This window comes from Pseudopipra pipra, chromosome W (assembly GCF_036250125.1).
Source record: "Pseudopipra pipra isolate bDixPip1 chromosome W, bDixPip1.hap1, whole genome shotgun sequence".
Taxonomy (NCBI): Eukaryota; Metazoa; Chordata; class Aves; order Passeriformes; family Pipridae; genus Pseudopipra; species Pseudopipra pipra.
In genome coordinates, this window is record NC_087580.1 from 7,267,167 (window position 1) to 7,279,561 (window position 12,395).

Below are 12,395 nucleotides of genomic sequence, written 5' to 3' on the forward strand. Positions count from 1 at the left end.
CGCCCCCTGCTGGCCAACACCGAGCACTGCAGGCCCCGCCCCTCCAGGGATCCAACAGCGCCCCCTGCTGGCCAACACCCAGCACTGCAGGCCCCGCCCCTCCAGGGATCCAACAGCGCCCCCTGCTGGCCAACACCCAGCACTGCAGGCCCCGCCCCTCCAGGGATCCAACAGCGCCCCCTGCTGGCCAACACCGAGCACTGCAGGCCCCGCCCCTCCAGGGATCCAACAGCGCCCCCTGCTGGCCAACACCGAGCACTGCAGGCCCCGCCCCTCCAGGGATCCAACAGCGCCCCCTGCTGGCCAACACCCAGCACTGCAGGCCCCGCCCCTCCAGGGATCCAACAGCTCCTGCCAACCGGGATTGGAATTGGGCCAGAACACAGGGAAGTATCAAACTGTTTCCTTTGTTTGAAGGGGACTTTTTGGGCACAGGATTATTGTTTAGTTGGTTTTGTGTTCTTTTGCTGGTTTTGCCAAGACACATATATCCTTTAATAAAGGGCTGTTATCTCTTCCTTTTTTCCATACTTCCTCGATTGGAGCCTCTTAATTTGGATTTACAATTGCTGAGAGAGGAGTTTGGTCTACTTCATAACTCATCCTCCTTAGCAAAACATTCCAGTCTCTTTACACTCAGACAGGAGGGTAGTGGAGTGGTTTCAACAGGCCCCTGGCATCTGGCCAGGGTCAAACCACGACACAAGGGGAACCAGGAGGATGTGGAGACCCCGTCACGGGAGAGTGGAAGGCTCGAACAAAGTTTTAAAAAGCAAAGCCTTGCTGGAGAGTCTGGAGGTGCAGGAAGGACTCCCTGGCTTTCTGAACTCCTTCCCAGGGAAGGGTTTGGGTGCAGCTGAATCCTCTCTTAGCCCCAGACTGTGTTCACAGTTTAAATTTAAAGGAATTAAAGAGCTCTTAAACCACTTTGTCCCACAGGTTTTAATGATGGCAAAACAAGAATATTTATATAAAATGAATGATGTACTTTATACAAATGATCAGAAAAAACCCCTTAATCAGAACTATTTACTGCACAACAGAAACACTATAACAATACAAACACTAAAAGTCTACTAGCAGAGTCTAATACAGCATAAAGCAGTACAGGGCACTGGAACAAAGCATTTATTGAAGCAGTTCTATTAAAGCTGGCAAACAGAAATAATTATTGAGATCTGATGTAACTCACCCAGACCAATGCCTGTGGGGAGATCTTCCTCTCAGCCTCAAGGAGTGACCTTGGAGGGCGTCCCCAGCCAAGGGAGGAATCTCCACACACACCCCAGGGAGGGTTTTGTCAGAAAGAACCCGACTGCATGAGAGGGGACTGGACTTTTTATAGGATAAAGTGATTGAGTGCCAGGCCCGCCTTTCCAGGCCAGCTCTCAGCTTATCTGTCAACTCAGACTTCAACCAGCAGGGTGTGTGTTCAACGCTGGACCAACCAGGATGGTTTGAGCAGAGTTAACACCGAGACAACAGCCTGGCTCCAGCAGTTGATCTTGTGTGACAGCTTGATTATGAGCTTGATTGGACCTTGGGTCTGGCCAGGCTGGGACTATCCTGCCACAGTCCACCAGCCAGGGGTCTTCCCAACGTGGGTCACTGGGACTGTGGGTCACCAAGCCTGTTCCCAAGGTGGGTCACTGGGACTGTGGGTCACCAAGCCTGTTCCCAAGGTGTGTCCTCCGACAGGTGACGGAGTTGGAGCAGCAGATGAAGCTCTTCCCGCAGTCGGGGCACTCACAGGGCTTCCCTTACTGGTGGGTCCGTTGGTGTGTGGTCAAGGCAGAGCTCTGCCTGAAGCTCTTCCCACACTCCCTACACTTGTAGGGCCTCTCCCCTGTATGGATGCGCTGGTGGATGATGAGGGTGAAGTTGTGTTTGAAGCCCTTCCCGCAGTCAGTGCAGCAGAAGGGCCTCTCATCCGTGTGAATGCGCTGGTGGGTGACAAGTTGAGAATTGTATGTGAAGCTTTTCTTGCATTCCCCACATTTGTAGGGCCGAGGCCCCCGTTCCCCAGTGTGGATCTGCTGGTGACAGATCAGGCGGGAGCTGACGCTGAAGCCCTTCCCGCATTCCAAGCACTTGTAGGGCCGTTCCCCCGTGTGCACCCGGCGGTGGGTGAGGAGGTGGGAGCTATAGAGGAAGGTCTTCCCACATTCCTCACACTCATAGGGCCGTTCCCCTGTGTGGACACGCTGGTGGGCAACAAGCTTGGAGCTGCTGTTGAAGCTCTTCCCACATTCCAGACACCTGAAGGGCATCTCCCTGCTGGGAGGCTGCTCAGGGACCACCAGCTCACAGCTCTGGCTCAAGCTCCGGCCGCCTTCCCAGCACAGGCTGGGTCTTTCCTCCTCAGAGCACCCTGGGCTGGCTTTGGAGCCCCTCCTCCGGGGGGATCTCCGGGCCTTTTCCTCCCCACTGCCTTCCTGCGCTGTGGAGCCCTTCAAAACGGCCTCTCCCACCAGGGTCTGCCAGGGGGATTTGTCCTCTGTGCCCTCTGTCCTCAGCTCGGGGCCTGGGGCAGGAAGGAAGAACAGGGAGGGGATTTGCCTCCGGCCCAGAGGGAAGGGGGAGGAGAAGGAAGACGGAGAGGAAGGAGGGAAGAGAAGGAAAAAGGACAGGAAGGAATAAGAAGGGAAAGAACAAGAAGAAAAAGCAACAAGGAGAGGAAGCAAGAAGAAGGAAAGAAGAAGAAGGCCCAGAACTGGACACAGCACTCGAGGTGTGGCCTCACCAGTGCCAAGTACAGGGAAAGAACCACTGCCCTGGTCCTGCTGGCCACGCTGGTCCTGAGAGAAGGAAGGAGCAAGGAGACAAGGATTGATGAATAGGAAGGAGAAGACAGAACAAAGAAAAAGGAGAAAGGAGAGAAAGGAAGGAGAAGGAAGAAGGAGAAAAAGGAAAAAACATGAGGAAGGAGAGGAAGGAACAAGGAGCAGGAAGAAGGAAGGAAAAGGAACAAGGAGTGGAAGGAAGAAGGAAAGGGAGGGGATTTGCCTCCGGCCCAGAGGGAAGGCCAAGGACATCCCCCCAAATCCGGCCCCGGCAGGACGGCGGCGGCAGCGGGGTTGTCCTGCAGCCGGGGGCGATGCTGGGCTGGGAGATACAGGACAAGACAGGGCAAAGGGGCACTGACTTCCTCCTCACCTGCCCGGGGGGCCCGTGGCATCTTCCTCTTCCTCGCAGCCTCCTTCATCTGGCCAAGCTTTGGGAAGGAGAAATCCTGCTGTGGGGGGAAAAACAAGAGGTGAGCACATTGGGTTGGGGGTTCCTCCCGCCCAAGTCAATCTCTAGAAGTCACCAAGCACCTCGTGTCCATAAAAAACTCCTAAACACCAAGTCTCAGCCAAAAAAAACCAAACCAGAACTCCAAGGTTCAGACCAAAAAAACCCTTCCAGGAGTTCCCCCTCTCAGGTCTCTCCACTTTGGGGTTCTGGAGGCCCCCCGTTTGGGCTGCTGGGGGTCCCACATGTATTGGGGGTCCCCCTCTCCAAGGTCCCGCCCTCTCTGGGCTGCGGGGGGGTCCCAGGAATACTGGGGGTCTTCCCACTTTGGTATTCTAGGGGACCCCCTTCTCTGGGCTGCTGGGGGTCCTGCAGTTCCCCCTCTCCAAGGTCCCCCTGCTTAGGGATGAGGGGGGTTTTGGAGGCCCCAGGGGTACCTTCTCCCCTGACTCCTTACTTTGGGGTGCTGGGGCTCTCAGGGGTCCCACCTCTATGGGGTCTCCCCCTCTCCAGGCTGCTGTGGGTCCCAGAAATCCCAGGGGTCCCCCTTCTCCGGGCTCCCCTCTCTCTGGGGTCCCCCTGGCTGGGCTGACGGGGTCTCAGCACTCCCCTTTCTCCAGGCTCCCCACTTCAGTGCACCAGGGCTCCCAAGGGTACCCCCTCTCCAGGCCCCCATTTCAGGGTTCCTGCACTCCCAACCCTCCCCTCTCTGCAGGTTCCCCCCCTCCTTCCAGGCTGACAGGGGTCCTGCGGTGCCGGGATCGCCCCTCTCCGCTCTCCCCACTCCGGGGCTCTCAGCAGCCCCCACCGCCTCTTCCTCCTCCTCTTCCTGCTCCTCTGGGCCTGGGGCCCCCCTGCCTGCCCAGTCCCAGTTTTCCAGACCCCACACCCCTCTCTCTTTGACTCCAGAATCCCCCTGTTCCCACTTTCCTCACCATCCCACCTCTCCCTGATGCCGAATTTGTGCCCCAAAAGGCACAAAGGAACTGCTCAGAGACAAGGTTTAGTCTTTAAGCAGCGAGGTAATTATTTTATGCAACACTGGGGAACTCCCAGCTCGCCCTGGACAAAGAGTTTCAAAGCACTCAGTGAAAAGCCAGACTATTTATACAATTTTTGCGAGAGATTACATCATCATTTCATGCATATTCATATTATTGCAACATCTAGTTATAATATTCATAGCAGGCGGAGTTAGGGCGGAGGCAGGAGCGTGGTCATCATTTTGGGGAGAATTTCGGGGGTACATCCTGTTACTTCAGCTTCAGGGGTCGTCGCTTTACTCCTCTTTCTTGGGTAAACTTTTGAACTTTCCTTAACTTGGCTGACTCCAACATGTATTTGGCAGGAGTTTCTGGACTCTGGCCCTTCTTTTTCCCCTTATCTCCCTGTGTTCCTTCCCTATGTCTATTTATGTGTGTGTTAGCATTTCTGGTGCTCTTACTTTATGTTCTTTTGTGTCAGTGTGTCAGATTTATGTATGTGTTATCTTCCACTAGTCCTTGAAACTTAGTTCTTTGTTTCTTTGCTCAGAGCATGCATTCTAAGTTAACTCTTCAGGCCTTGCTTTGTTTCATCCCAGTCCCTCCATCCCCCTCTTTCCTTCACCCTGGGGACCCCTGGCCCCCCATTCCTGGCTATCCCACCTCACCCCCAGACCCCCTTTTCCTTGACCCTGGGACCCCCTGGAGCCCCTTCCCAGTTCTCGCAGCTCTCCCCGTTTCTCCCTTTCCTTCACCCTGGGACCATCCTGACCCCCAAATCTCCCTGTCTCCCCACTTCCCCACTCCTGCCTTATCCTGCAGGGTGCTCCTGGAGTGTCCCAGGGACCCCCTGAACGCCCCATTCCTAAAGACCAGATCCACCTGCACCCCCTTATCCAGACCACCGCCACCTGCACCCACTTCCCCGGCTCCAGAACCCCCTGCACCCCCTTTCCCGGCCATCCTGCCTCTCCCAGACTCCCTTTTCCTTTACCCTGGCACTCCCTGGACCCCCATTCCTGCCCATCAGGACCCCCCTGCACCTCCTCTCCACCACTGGCACTCTCACCTCCTTCCTCAGCTCCAGGACCCCCCTGCACCCCCTTTCCCAGCCATCCCACCTCTCCAAGTCCCCACACCCTCCCTTCTCCTTCACCCTGCCACCCCCTCCACCCCCACTCCTGCCTTTTCCACTCCCCAACCCCTCCTTTCCTCAACACCCGGCACCCCCTGAACTGCCCTTCCTGCACATCCCGGCTCTCCCCACCCACTGAACCCCCTTTCCCTCACACTGGAGGCCCCTGCACCCTCCTTTCCTGGACACAAGGACCCGAGAGACCCCCTGGGCCTCCTCTCCCAGTCCCTACAGCCCCCCTTTTGCCTTCCCTCTGGGACACCCCCAAACCCCCATTCCTGGCCACAGGAACCTCCTGGCACCCCCTTATTCTGCACTAAGACCCCCCTGCAACCCCCTTTCCCGCCCAGCCCGCCTCTCCCAGCCCCCAGGCCCTGCTTTTCCTTCACGCTGCTACCCCCTGCACCCCCAGGCCTGCCTTTTCCACAACCCACAGGACCCTTTTCTTTGGAACACGGGGGACCCCCTGAACCCCGGTTTCTGGCCGTTCTCCCGACCCCCAGGACCTCCCTTTCCCCCACACCGCCGACCCCTGGCCAGGGGATCTCCCTGGACCCCCCACCCCGCCTCTCCAGAGCCCCGCACTCCCCTTTCCTCGGCCCTGGCATCCCCCAAAACCCCCTTCCCCAGCACTCTGCCCCCCGACAGCCCCAACACTCACCCCAAAAACACTCCCAGCCTTCCCCCTCTCCCATCTCCCCACTTTGGGGGGCGGGAATTGGGGAACTCCCGCCACTGTTGGGGACAATCAAAGAGTTCCCGACGCGTGGCCGGGGCCTTTGTTCGGCCTGCCGGGAATTCCCAACAAACATCCCGGCCCCCATCAGCCGCTGGGGCCCGGGGGTCCCTCCTCTCCAGGGATCGAGCTGTGGGGACACGAAGGGACCCCCACGGGAACCCCTTTGCCGCTCTCCCACCTCCCCTTCTTCCCCTCTCCCACCCTTTGCCCGTCGCCCCCCGCTGCTTTGGCAGTGACCCACCCCCTCTCTCGCTCACTTTGGGGCTCCCAGCCCCTCTTCTCCTTCCCCTCTGCCCCTTTGCCATCGGGGCCCCCAACTCACCTCGAGCTCCCGGCTCGGGGGATGGAGCGGGGGGAGGAGGAGCGGGCAGAGGCAAAGGAGGAGGAAGAGGAGGAGCATCGCCCCCCTGAGTGGGCGGGGAGGGGGAGCTCGGTGCGATGGGTTGGGGGTGTGCGGGGGGTTTTGGGGGGGATGTTTGGGGCTGAGCCGCAAATGGCCCTCGGGGGGACCTCGGGGGGACCTCGGGGGGTCCCCGGGAGGTGGTTTGGTTTTGTTGGAGGGATCCCGGGGTGGGTTCCCGGCAGAGGCGGGAGGTGGGCGGGGGGATGCGGGGACCCCCCCGCGGTGGGGGTCGGTGTTGCGGGGTCAGGCCCCGCCGCCCCCATTGTCAGCCCGGTGCCGGCGGGGGGGGACGCGACGAGCCCCTTTTTTAGGGCCCCCGGAGTGGGGAGAGCAGAGAGGGGCGACAGCGGAGCTGGGGGACCCCCGGCAGCCACGAGGAGATTCAGGTGTTTATGGGATTCAGTTGTTTATGGGAGGGGAAAAATCAGGGAAAAGGGGGAAAAAAACCCGGGCAAAACCGAAAAACTCCGGCTGGAGGACTGACGATAGAGTTGGTGCGGGCAGAGCGGCGCGGCGTGCGCGCCCCTGTCTCGGTTTTCACTTCCGGCGCCGCCATGTTGGGGAGGTCGGCGGGGCGACTGGCGGGGGTCGTGGCGCTGGTCACGGGTGGGTTTTGGGGGGGATTTGGGGGAGTTTTGGGGGTGAGAGGGAAGGGCAGACCACCAGGGGAGGAGTGGGGGGGAACTTAGGGCGGGGAGACCGCCGGGAGGGACGCTGGGAGGGGTTAAAGGTGACACTGGTGATACTAGGAGGGTCACTGGTGATACTGGGATGGTCGCAGACCCCTCTGGTGACACTGGGGGAGGTCACTGGTGACACTAGATCCCACTGGTGGCACTGGGAGGACACTGGGAGGGGTCACAGGCCCCACTGGTGACACTGGGGGGGTTATTGGTGACACTGGGAGGGGTCACTGGTTAAAGTGGTCCCCACTGGTGCCCTCGGGCAGTCATTGGTCCTCCGGGTCGCCAGGGGGCGCCAGGGGCGGTTCCCATACCCCTCAATGGCCCCGGTTATTCATTGGCCCTCCGAACCGCCAGGGGGCGCCAGCGGCATCGGCCGCGCCGTGAGCGGCCGCCTGGCCCGCGAGGGCGCGCGCGTGGCCGTGGCCGATCGCGACATGTCGGGGGCGGCGGCGACAGCGAAAGGGCTCCCCCGGAACTGCCCCCCCGACCACGGAGCTTTCCAGGTGGATGTGGCCGATCCCAAAAGCGTCGCCGGGATGGTGAGGGGGGTGCAGGTAATGTCGCCGCCACCTCCCCCCCACCGGTGACATGTCGCGATAGTGTCACACCCTCCCCAGTGTCCCGCAGTGTCCCTGAGGGACCCCCGATATCCGCAATGTCGCCCTCAAAATTCCCAAATCCACCCCAAATCACTCCCAGAATTCACAAATTCCCACAAATTCCTTCCTATTCCCACAAAATTCCTGGGAAATCGCAGCCAAACGGCCCCAAATTGCAGGAAAAGCCCCCCCAAATCCACCCAAAATCGACCCAAATCCTCCCTAAATCACCCCCAGAATTCCCAAATCCCCACAAATCCACCCAACCCAGACCCAAATCCACCCCAAATCACCTCCAGAACTCACAAATTCCCCCAAAACTTGCAAATGCCCACAAACTCCCCCAAAATTCCATCCGATTCCCACCAAATTCCTGGAAAATCGCAGCCAGCCGTCTCCAAATTGCAGGAAAACCTCCACAATTCCCTCCAAAATCGACCCAAATTCCCTCGCATTCCCCCCAGAATTCCCAAATCCCCAAAACTAGACCCAAATCCACCCCAAAATCACCCCCAAAGCTCCCAAATCCCCATGATTTCCCCAAAACTCACAAATTTCCTCAAAATTCCATCCGATTCCTACCAAATTCCTGGGAAATTGCAGCCAAATGCCCCCAAATTGCAGGAAAAAAACCCAAATCTGCCCTAAATTAACCCAAATCCACCCCAGAATTCCCAAATCCACCCCAAAATCACCCCCAAAACTCCCAAATCCCCACAAGTTCCCCCCAAATTCCCCAAATTTCCATCAAATCCCCACCAAGTTCCTGGAAAATTGCAGCCAAACGGACCCAAATCCCAAGAAAACCTCCCTCAAATCTGCCCAAAACCAACCCGAATCCACCCCAGGATTCCCAAATCCACCCAAATCCACCCAAAATGGACCCAAATCCTCTCCAATTCACCCCAAATGACCCCTCGATGTCCCCAAATGTCCCCCCAGGAGCACTTTGGGGGTCCCCCCCGTGTCCTGGTGTCCTGTGCCGGGATCACCCGCGACCGGATGTTCCTGGAGATGGGAGAGCGGGAATTCCGGGAAGTGCTGGGGGTGAACCTGGAGGTGAGAGGGGACACTGGGGACATTGGGGGGACATTGGGGGACATTGGGGGACATTGGGGACACTGGGGGGACATTGGGGGACATTGGGGACGCATTGGGGGACATTGGGGGACATTGGGGACATTGGGGGGACATTAGGGACATTGGGGACACATTGGGGGGACATTGGGGGGACATTGGGGACATTGGGGGACATTGGGGACATTGGGGGGACATTGGGGGACATTGGGGGGACATTGGGGACATTGGGGGACATTGGGGGACATTAGGGACATTGGAGGACATTGGGGGGACATTGGGGACATTGGGGGACATTGGGGGGACATTGGGGGACATTGGGGGGACATTGGGGACATTGGGGGACATTGGGGGACATTAGGGACATTGGAGGACATTGGGGGGACATTGGGGACATTGGGGGACATTGGGGGGACATTGGGGGACATTGGGGGACATTGGGGACATTGGGGACATTGGGGGGACATTGGAGGACATTGGGGGACATTGGAGGACATTGGGGGACATTGGGGGGACATTGGGGACATTGAGGGACATTGGGGGACATTGGGGGGACATTGGGGACATTGGTGACATTGGGGGGACATTGGGGGACATTCGGGGACATGGGGGACATTGGGGGGACATTGGGGACATTGGGGGGACATTGGGGGGACATTGGGGACATTGGGGGACATTGGGGGACATTAGGGACATTGGGGGACATTGGGGACATTGGGGACATTGGGGGGACATTGGGGGGACATTGGGGACATTGGGGGGACATTGGGGACATTGGGGGACATTGGGGGACATTGGGGGGACATTGGGGGACATTGGGGACATTGGGGACATTGGGGGGACATTGGGGGACATTGGGGGGACATTGGGGGACATTGGGGACATTGGAGGACATTGGGGGACATTGGGGGGACATTGGGGACATTGGGGGACATTGGGGGGACATTGGGGACATTGGGGGACATTGGGGGGACATTGGGGGACATTGGGGGACATTGGGGACATTGGAGGACATTGGGGGACATTGGGGGACATTGGGGACATTGGGGGGACATTGGGGACATTGGGGGACATTGGGGGGACATTGGGGACATTGGTGACATTGGGGGGACATTGGGGACATTGGGGGACATTGGGGGGGTGGGGTTGTGCCACCCCCGATGTCCCCCCCGCTGCCCCCCCCAGGGGACGTTCCTGGTGACACAGGAGGTGACAAAGGCCCTGGTGACATCGGGGGACCCCGGGGGGGCCTCCCTGGTCCTCGTGGGCAGCGTGGTGGCCAAGGTGGGACCCCCCACTTGTCACTGTCCCTGTCACTTGTCACTGTCCCTGTCACTTGTCACTGTCATTGTCACTTGTCACTGTCCCTGTCACTTGTCACTGTCCCTGTCACTTGTCACTGTCATTGTCACTTGTCACTGTCATTGTCACTTGTCACTGTCCCTGTCACTTGTCACTGTCATTATCACTTGTCACCGTCAGTGTCCCCGAAATGGGGGTAAAAGCCCTAAAAATGGGGATAAAGCCCCTGAAAACGCCAATTTTGGGGGAATTTGGGGACACCAGGGGGGGTTCTAGGGATGTCCCCCTCCCCCCCCTTTGTCATTGTCACTTGTCACTGTCCCCTCCCCCCTGCCCAAAACTGGGGATAAACCCCCCAAAATTGGGGATAAAACCCCCAGAAACACGAATTTTGGGGGCTTTGGGGACACTGGGGGGGGGGGTGTGGACACCGAGGGGGGGTCCCAGGGGTGTCCCCCTCCCCTCTTTGTCATTGTCCCCCTTCCCCCCCCAGGTGGGGAATTTGGGCCAAACCAACTACGCGGCCTCCAAGGGGGGGGGTGGAGGGGCTGACCCGGAGCGTGGCCAAGGAGGTGGCCAGGTGGGGACACTGGGGGACATTGGGGGACATCTGGGGACATTTGGGAGGGGACAAGGGAAAATGGAGGGGAAAGGGAGAAAATTGGGGGATTTGGGGGGAATTCAGGGGAAAAATTGGGGGGAAAGTGGGGAAATTTGGGGGGAAATGGGGGAAAGTTGGGGGATTGGGGGGAAAATTGGGGAATTTGGGGGAATTTGGGGGGAAATTGAGGGATTTGGGGAAAATTGGGGGATTTGGGGGGGAATGGGGAATTGGGGGGAAACTGGGGGAAAGGAAGAAGAAATGGGGGAAATTGGGGGGAAATTGGGAAAATTTAAGGGGGAAATGGGGAAAAATTGGAGAGAAAAGGGGGAATTTGGGGGGAAATATGGAAAAATTGGGGAACTGGGGGGAAAAGGGGGAAGAACTGGGGAAAACTGGGGAGAAAATTGGGAAATGGGGAAAAATTGGGGGGGGGATTGGGGGAATTTGGAGGGAAATTGGGGGGAAAAGGGGAAGAAATGGGGAAAACTGGGGGGAAAATTGGGAAATGGAGAAAAAGGGGGGAAATTGGGGAATTTGGAGGGAAATGGGGAAAAATTGGGGGGAAATCAGCGGGGAAAACTGGATTGGGGGGTTTGGGTGACCCGGGGGGGGTTGGTGACACCCTGTGGGGGGGTGACACGGGTCAGGGGGACCCCTCTGACCCCCCCAAATCCCCTTCCCTAGGTTTGGGATCCGCTGCAATTCCGTCCTGCCGGGATTTATCGTCACCCCCATGACGGACAAAGTGCCCCCAAAAGTGCTGGACAAGGTGACAGCGGGGGGGTGGCACCTCCTGGAGACAATGAGGGGACACTGGGGGGACATTGGGGGACATTGGGGGTCATTGGGGGTCATTGGGGACATTGGGGGGACATTGGGGGACATTGGGGGTCATTGGGGACATGGGGGGACATTGGGGACATTGGGGACATTGGGGGACATTGGGGACATTGGGGGACATTGGGGAGGTGACACCAGAGGTGACCCTCGTGTGTGTGTGTGTGTCTCCCCCCCCTTCCCAGTTCGCAGGGATGGTGCCACTGGGACGACTGGGGGACCCTGAGGGTGAGTTGGGGACACTTTGGGGACACTTGGAGGTGCCACCACCCCCCGGTGTCCCCCAGACGTGGCAGACGTGGTGGCTTTCCTGGCGTCGGGGGACAGCGGCTACGTCACCGGGGCCCACCCTGGAGGTGACAGGTGGGGACCCCCCCATGTCCCCCAGTGTGTCCCCAGTGTGTCCCCAGTGTGTCCCCAATGACCCCCCAGTGTGTCCCCAACGTCCCCCCAGTGTGTCCCCAATGTCCCCCCAATGTCCCCCCAGTGTCCCCCCAATGTCCCCCCTTTCCCTCTCTCATTCCAGGGGGTCTCTTCATGTGACAGATCCAGCCCCTCCCCCCAAGTGTCCCCCCCAATGGGGGGGAGGGGCAGACCTCAAAATTTGGGGGGTTGGGATGGGGGGGAGGCCCCGAGGTTTGGGGGGAGGGGACCCCAAAATTTGGGTGGAGGACAAAAGGGGGTCCCAAAAAATCGGGGAGGGTCCCAAAACTGGGGAGGAGGGGCCTAAAGTAGGGGAGGGGCTCCCCTAAAATATGGGGGGGAACCCCAAAACTGGGGGGGGTCCGAGGGAGGG

The 12,395-nt window shown here is 58.8% G+C and overlaps 1 protein-coding gene and 1 pseudogene across 2 annotated transcripts; one reads left to right on the forward strand and one right to left on the reverse strand.

Annotated features, from left to right (window-relative positions):
• Window positions 1-918: 918 nt before the first annotated feature.
• On the reverse strand, window positions 919-6,516 carry LOC135405909 (zinc finger protein 3 homolog). 2 transcript variants are annotated; one of them, XM_064640449.1, is made up of 3 exons: window positions 6,414-6,516; window positions 3,157-3,232; window positions 919-2,524 (listed from the first exon to the last, which is right to left on the reverse strand). In XM_064640449.1, the coding sequence occupies exons 1-3, from the start codon at window positions 6,489-6,491 to the stop codon at window positions 1,761-1,763; spliced, it is 918 nt and encodes a 305-aa protein (XP_064496519.1). In that variant the 5' UTR covers window positions 6,492-6,516; the 3' UTR covers window positions 919-1,760. The 2 variants fall into 2 exon arrangements, with proteins under 2 accessions (XP_064496519.1, XP_064496520.1); XM_064640450.1 differs by lacking the exon at window positions 6,414-6,516 and adding an exon at window positions 6,333-6,406.
• Window positions 6,517-7,004: 488 nt separating this feature from the next.
• LOC135406273 ((3R)-3-hydroxyacyl-CoA dehydrogenase-like) lies at window positions 7,005-12,119 on the forward strand (annotated as a pseudogene).
• The last annotated feature ends 276 nt before the right edge of the window (window positions 12,120-12,395 follow it).

Coding starts and splice junctions, on each gene's coding strand:
- LOC135405909 (XM_064640449.1), bottom strand. CDS start 6,491: ATGCTCCTCCTCTTCCTCCTCCTTTGCCTCTGCCCGCTCCTCCTCCCC. Junction 3,233..6,413: donor CCCCGAGCCGGGAGCTCGAG/GTGAGTTGGGGG, acceptor CCCCCACAGCAG/GATTTCTCCTTCCCAAAGCT. Junction 2,525..3,156: donor GCCACGGGCCCCCCGGGCAG/GTGAGGAGGAAG, acceptor TTCCTGCCCCAG/GCCCCGAGCTGAGGACAGAG.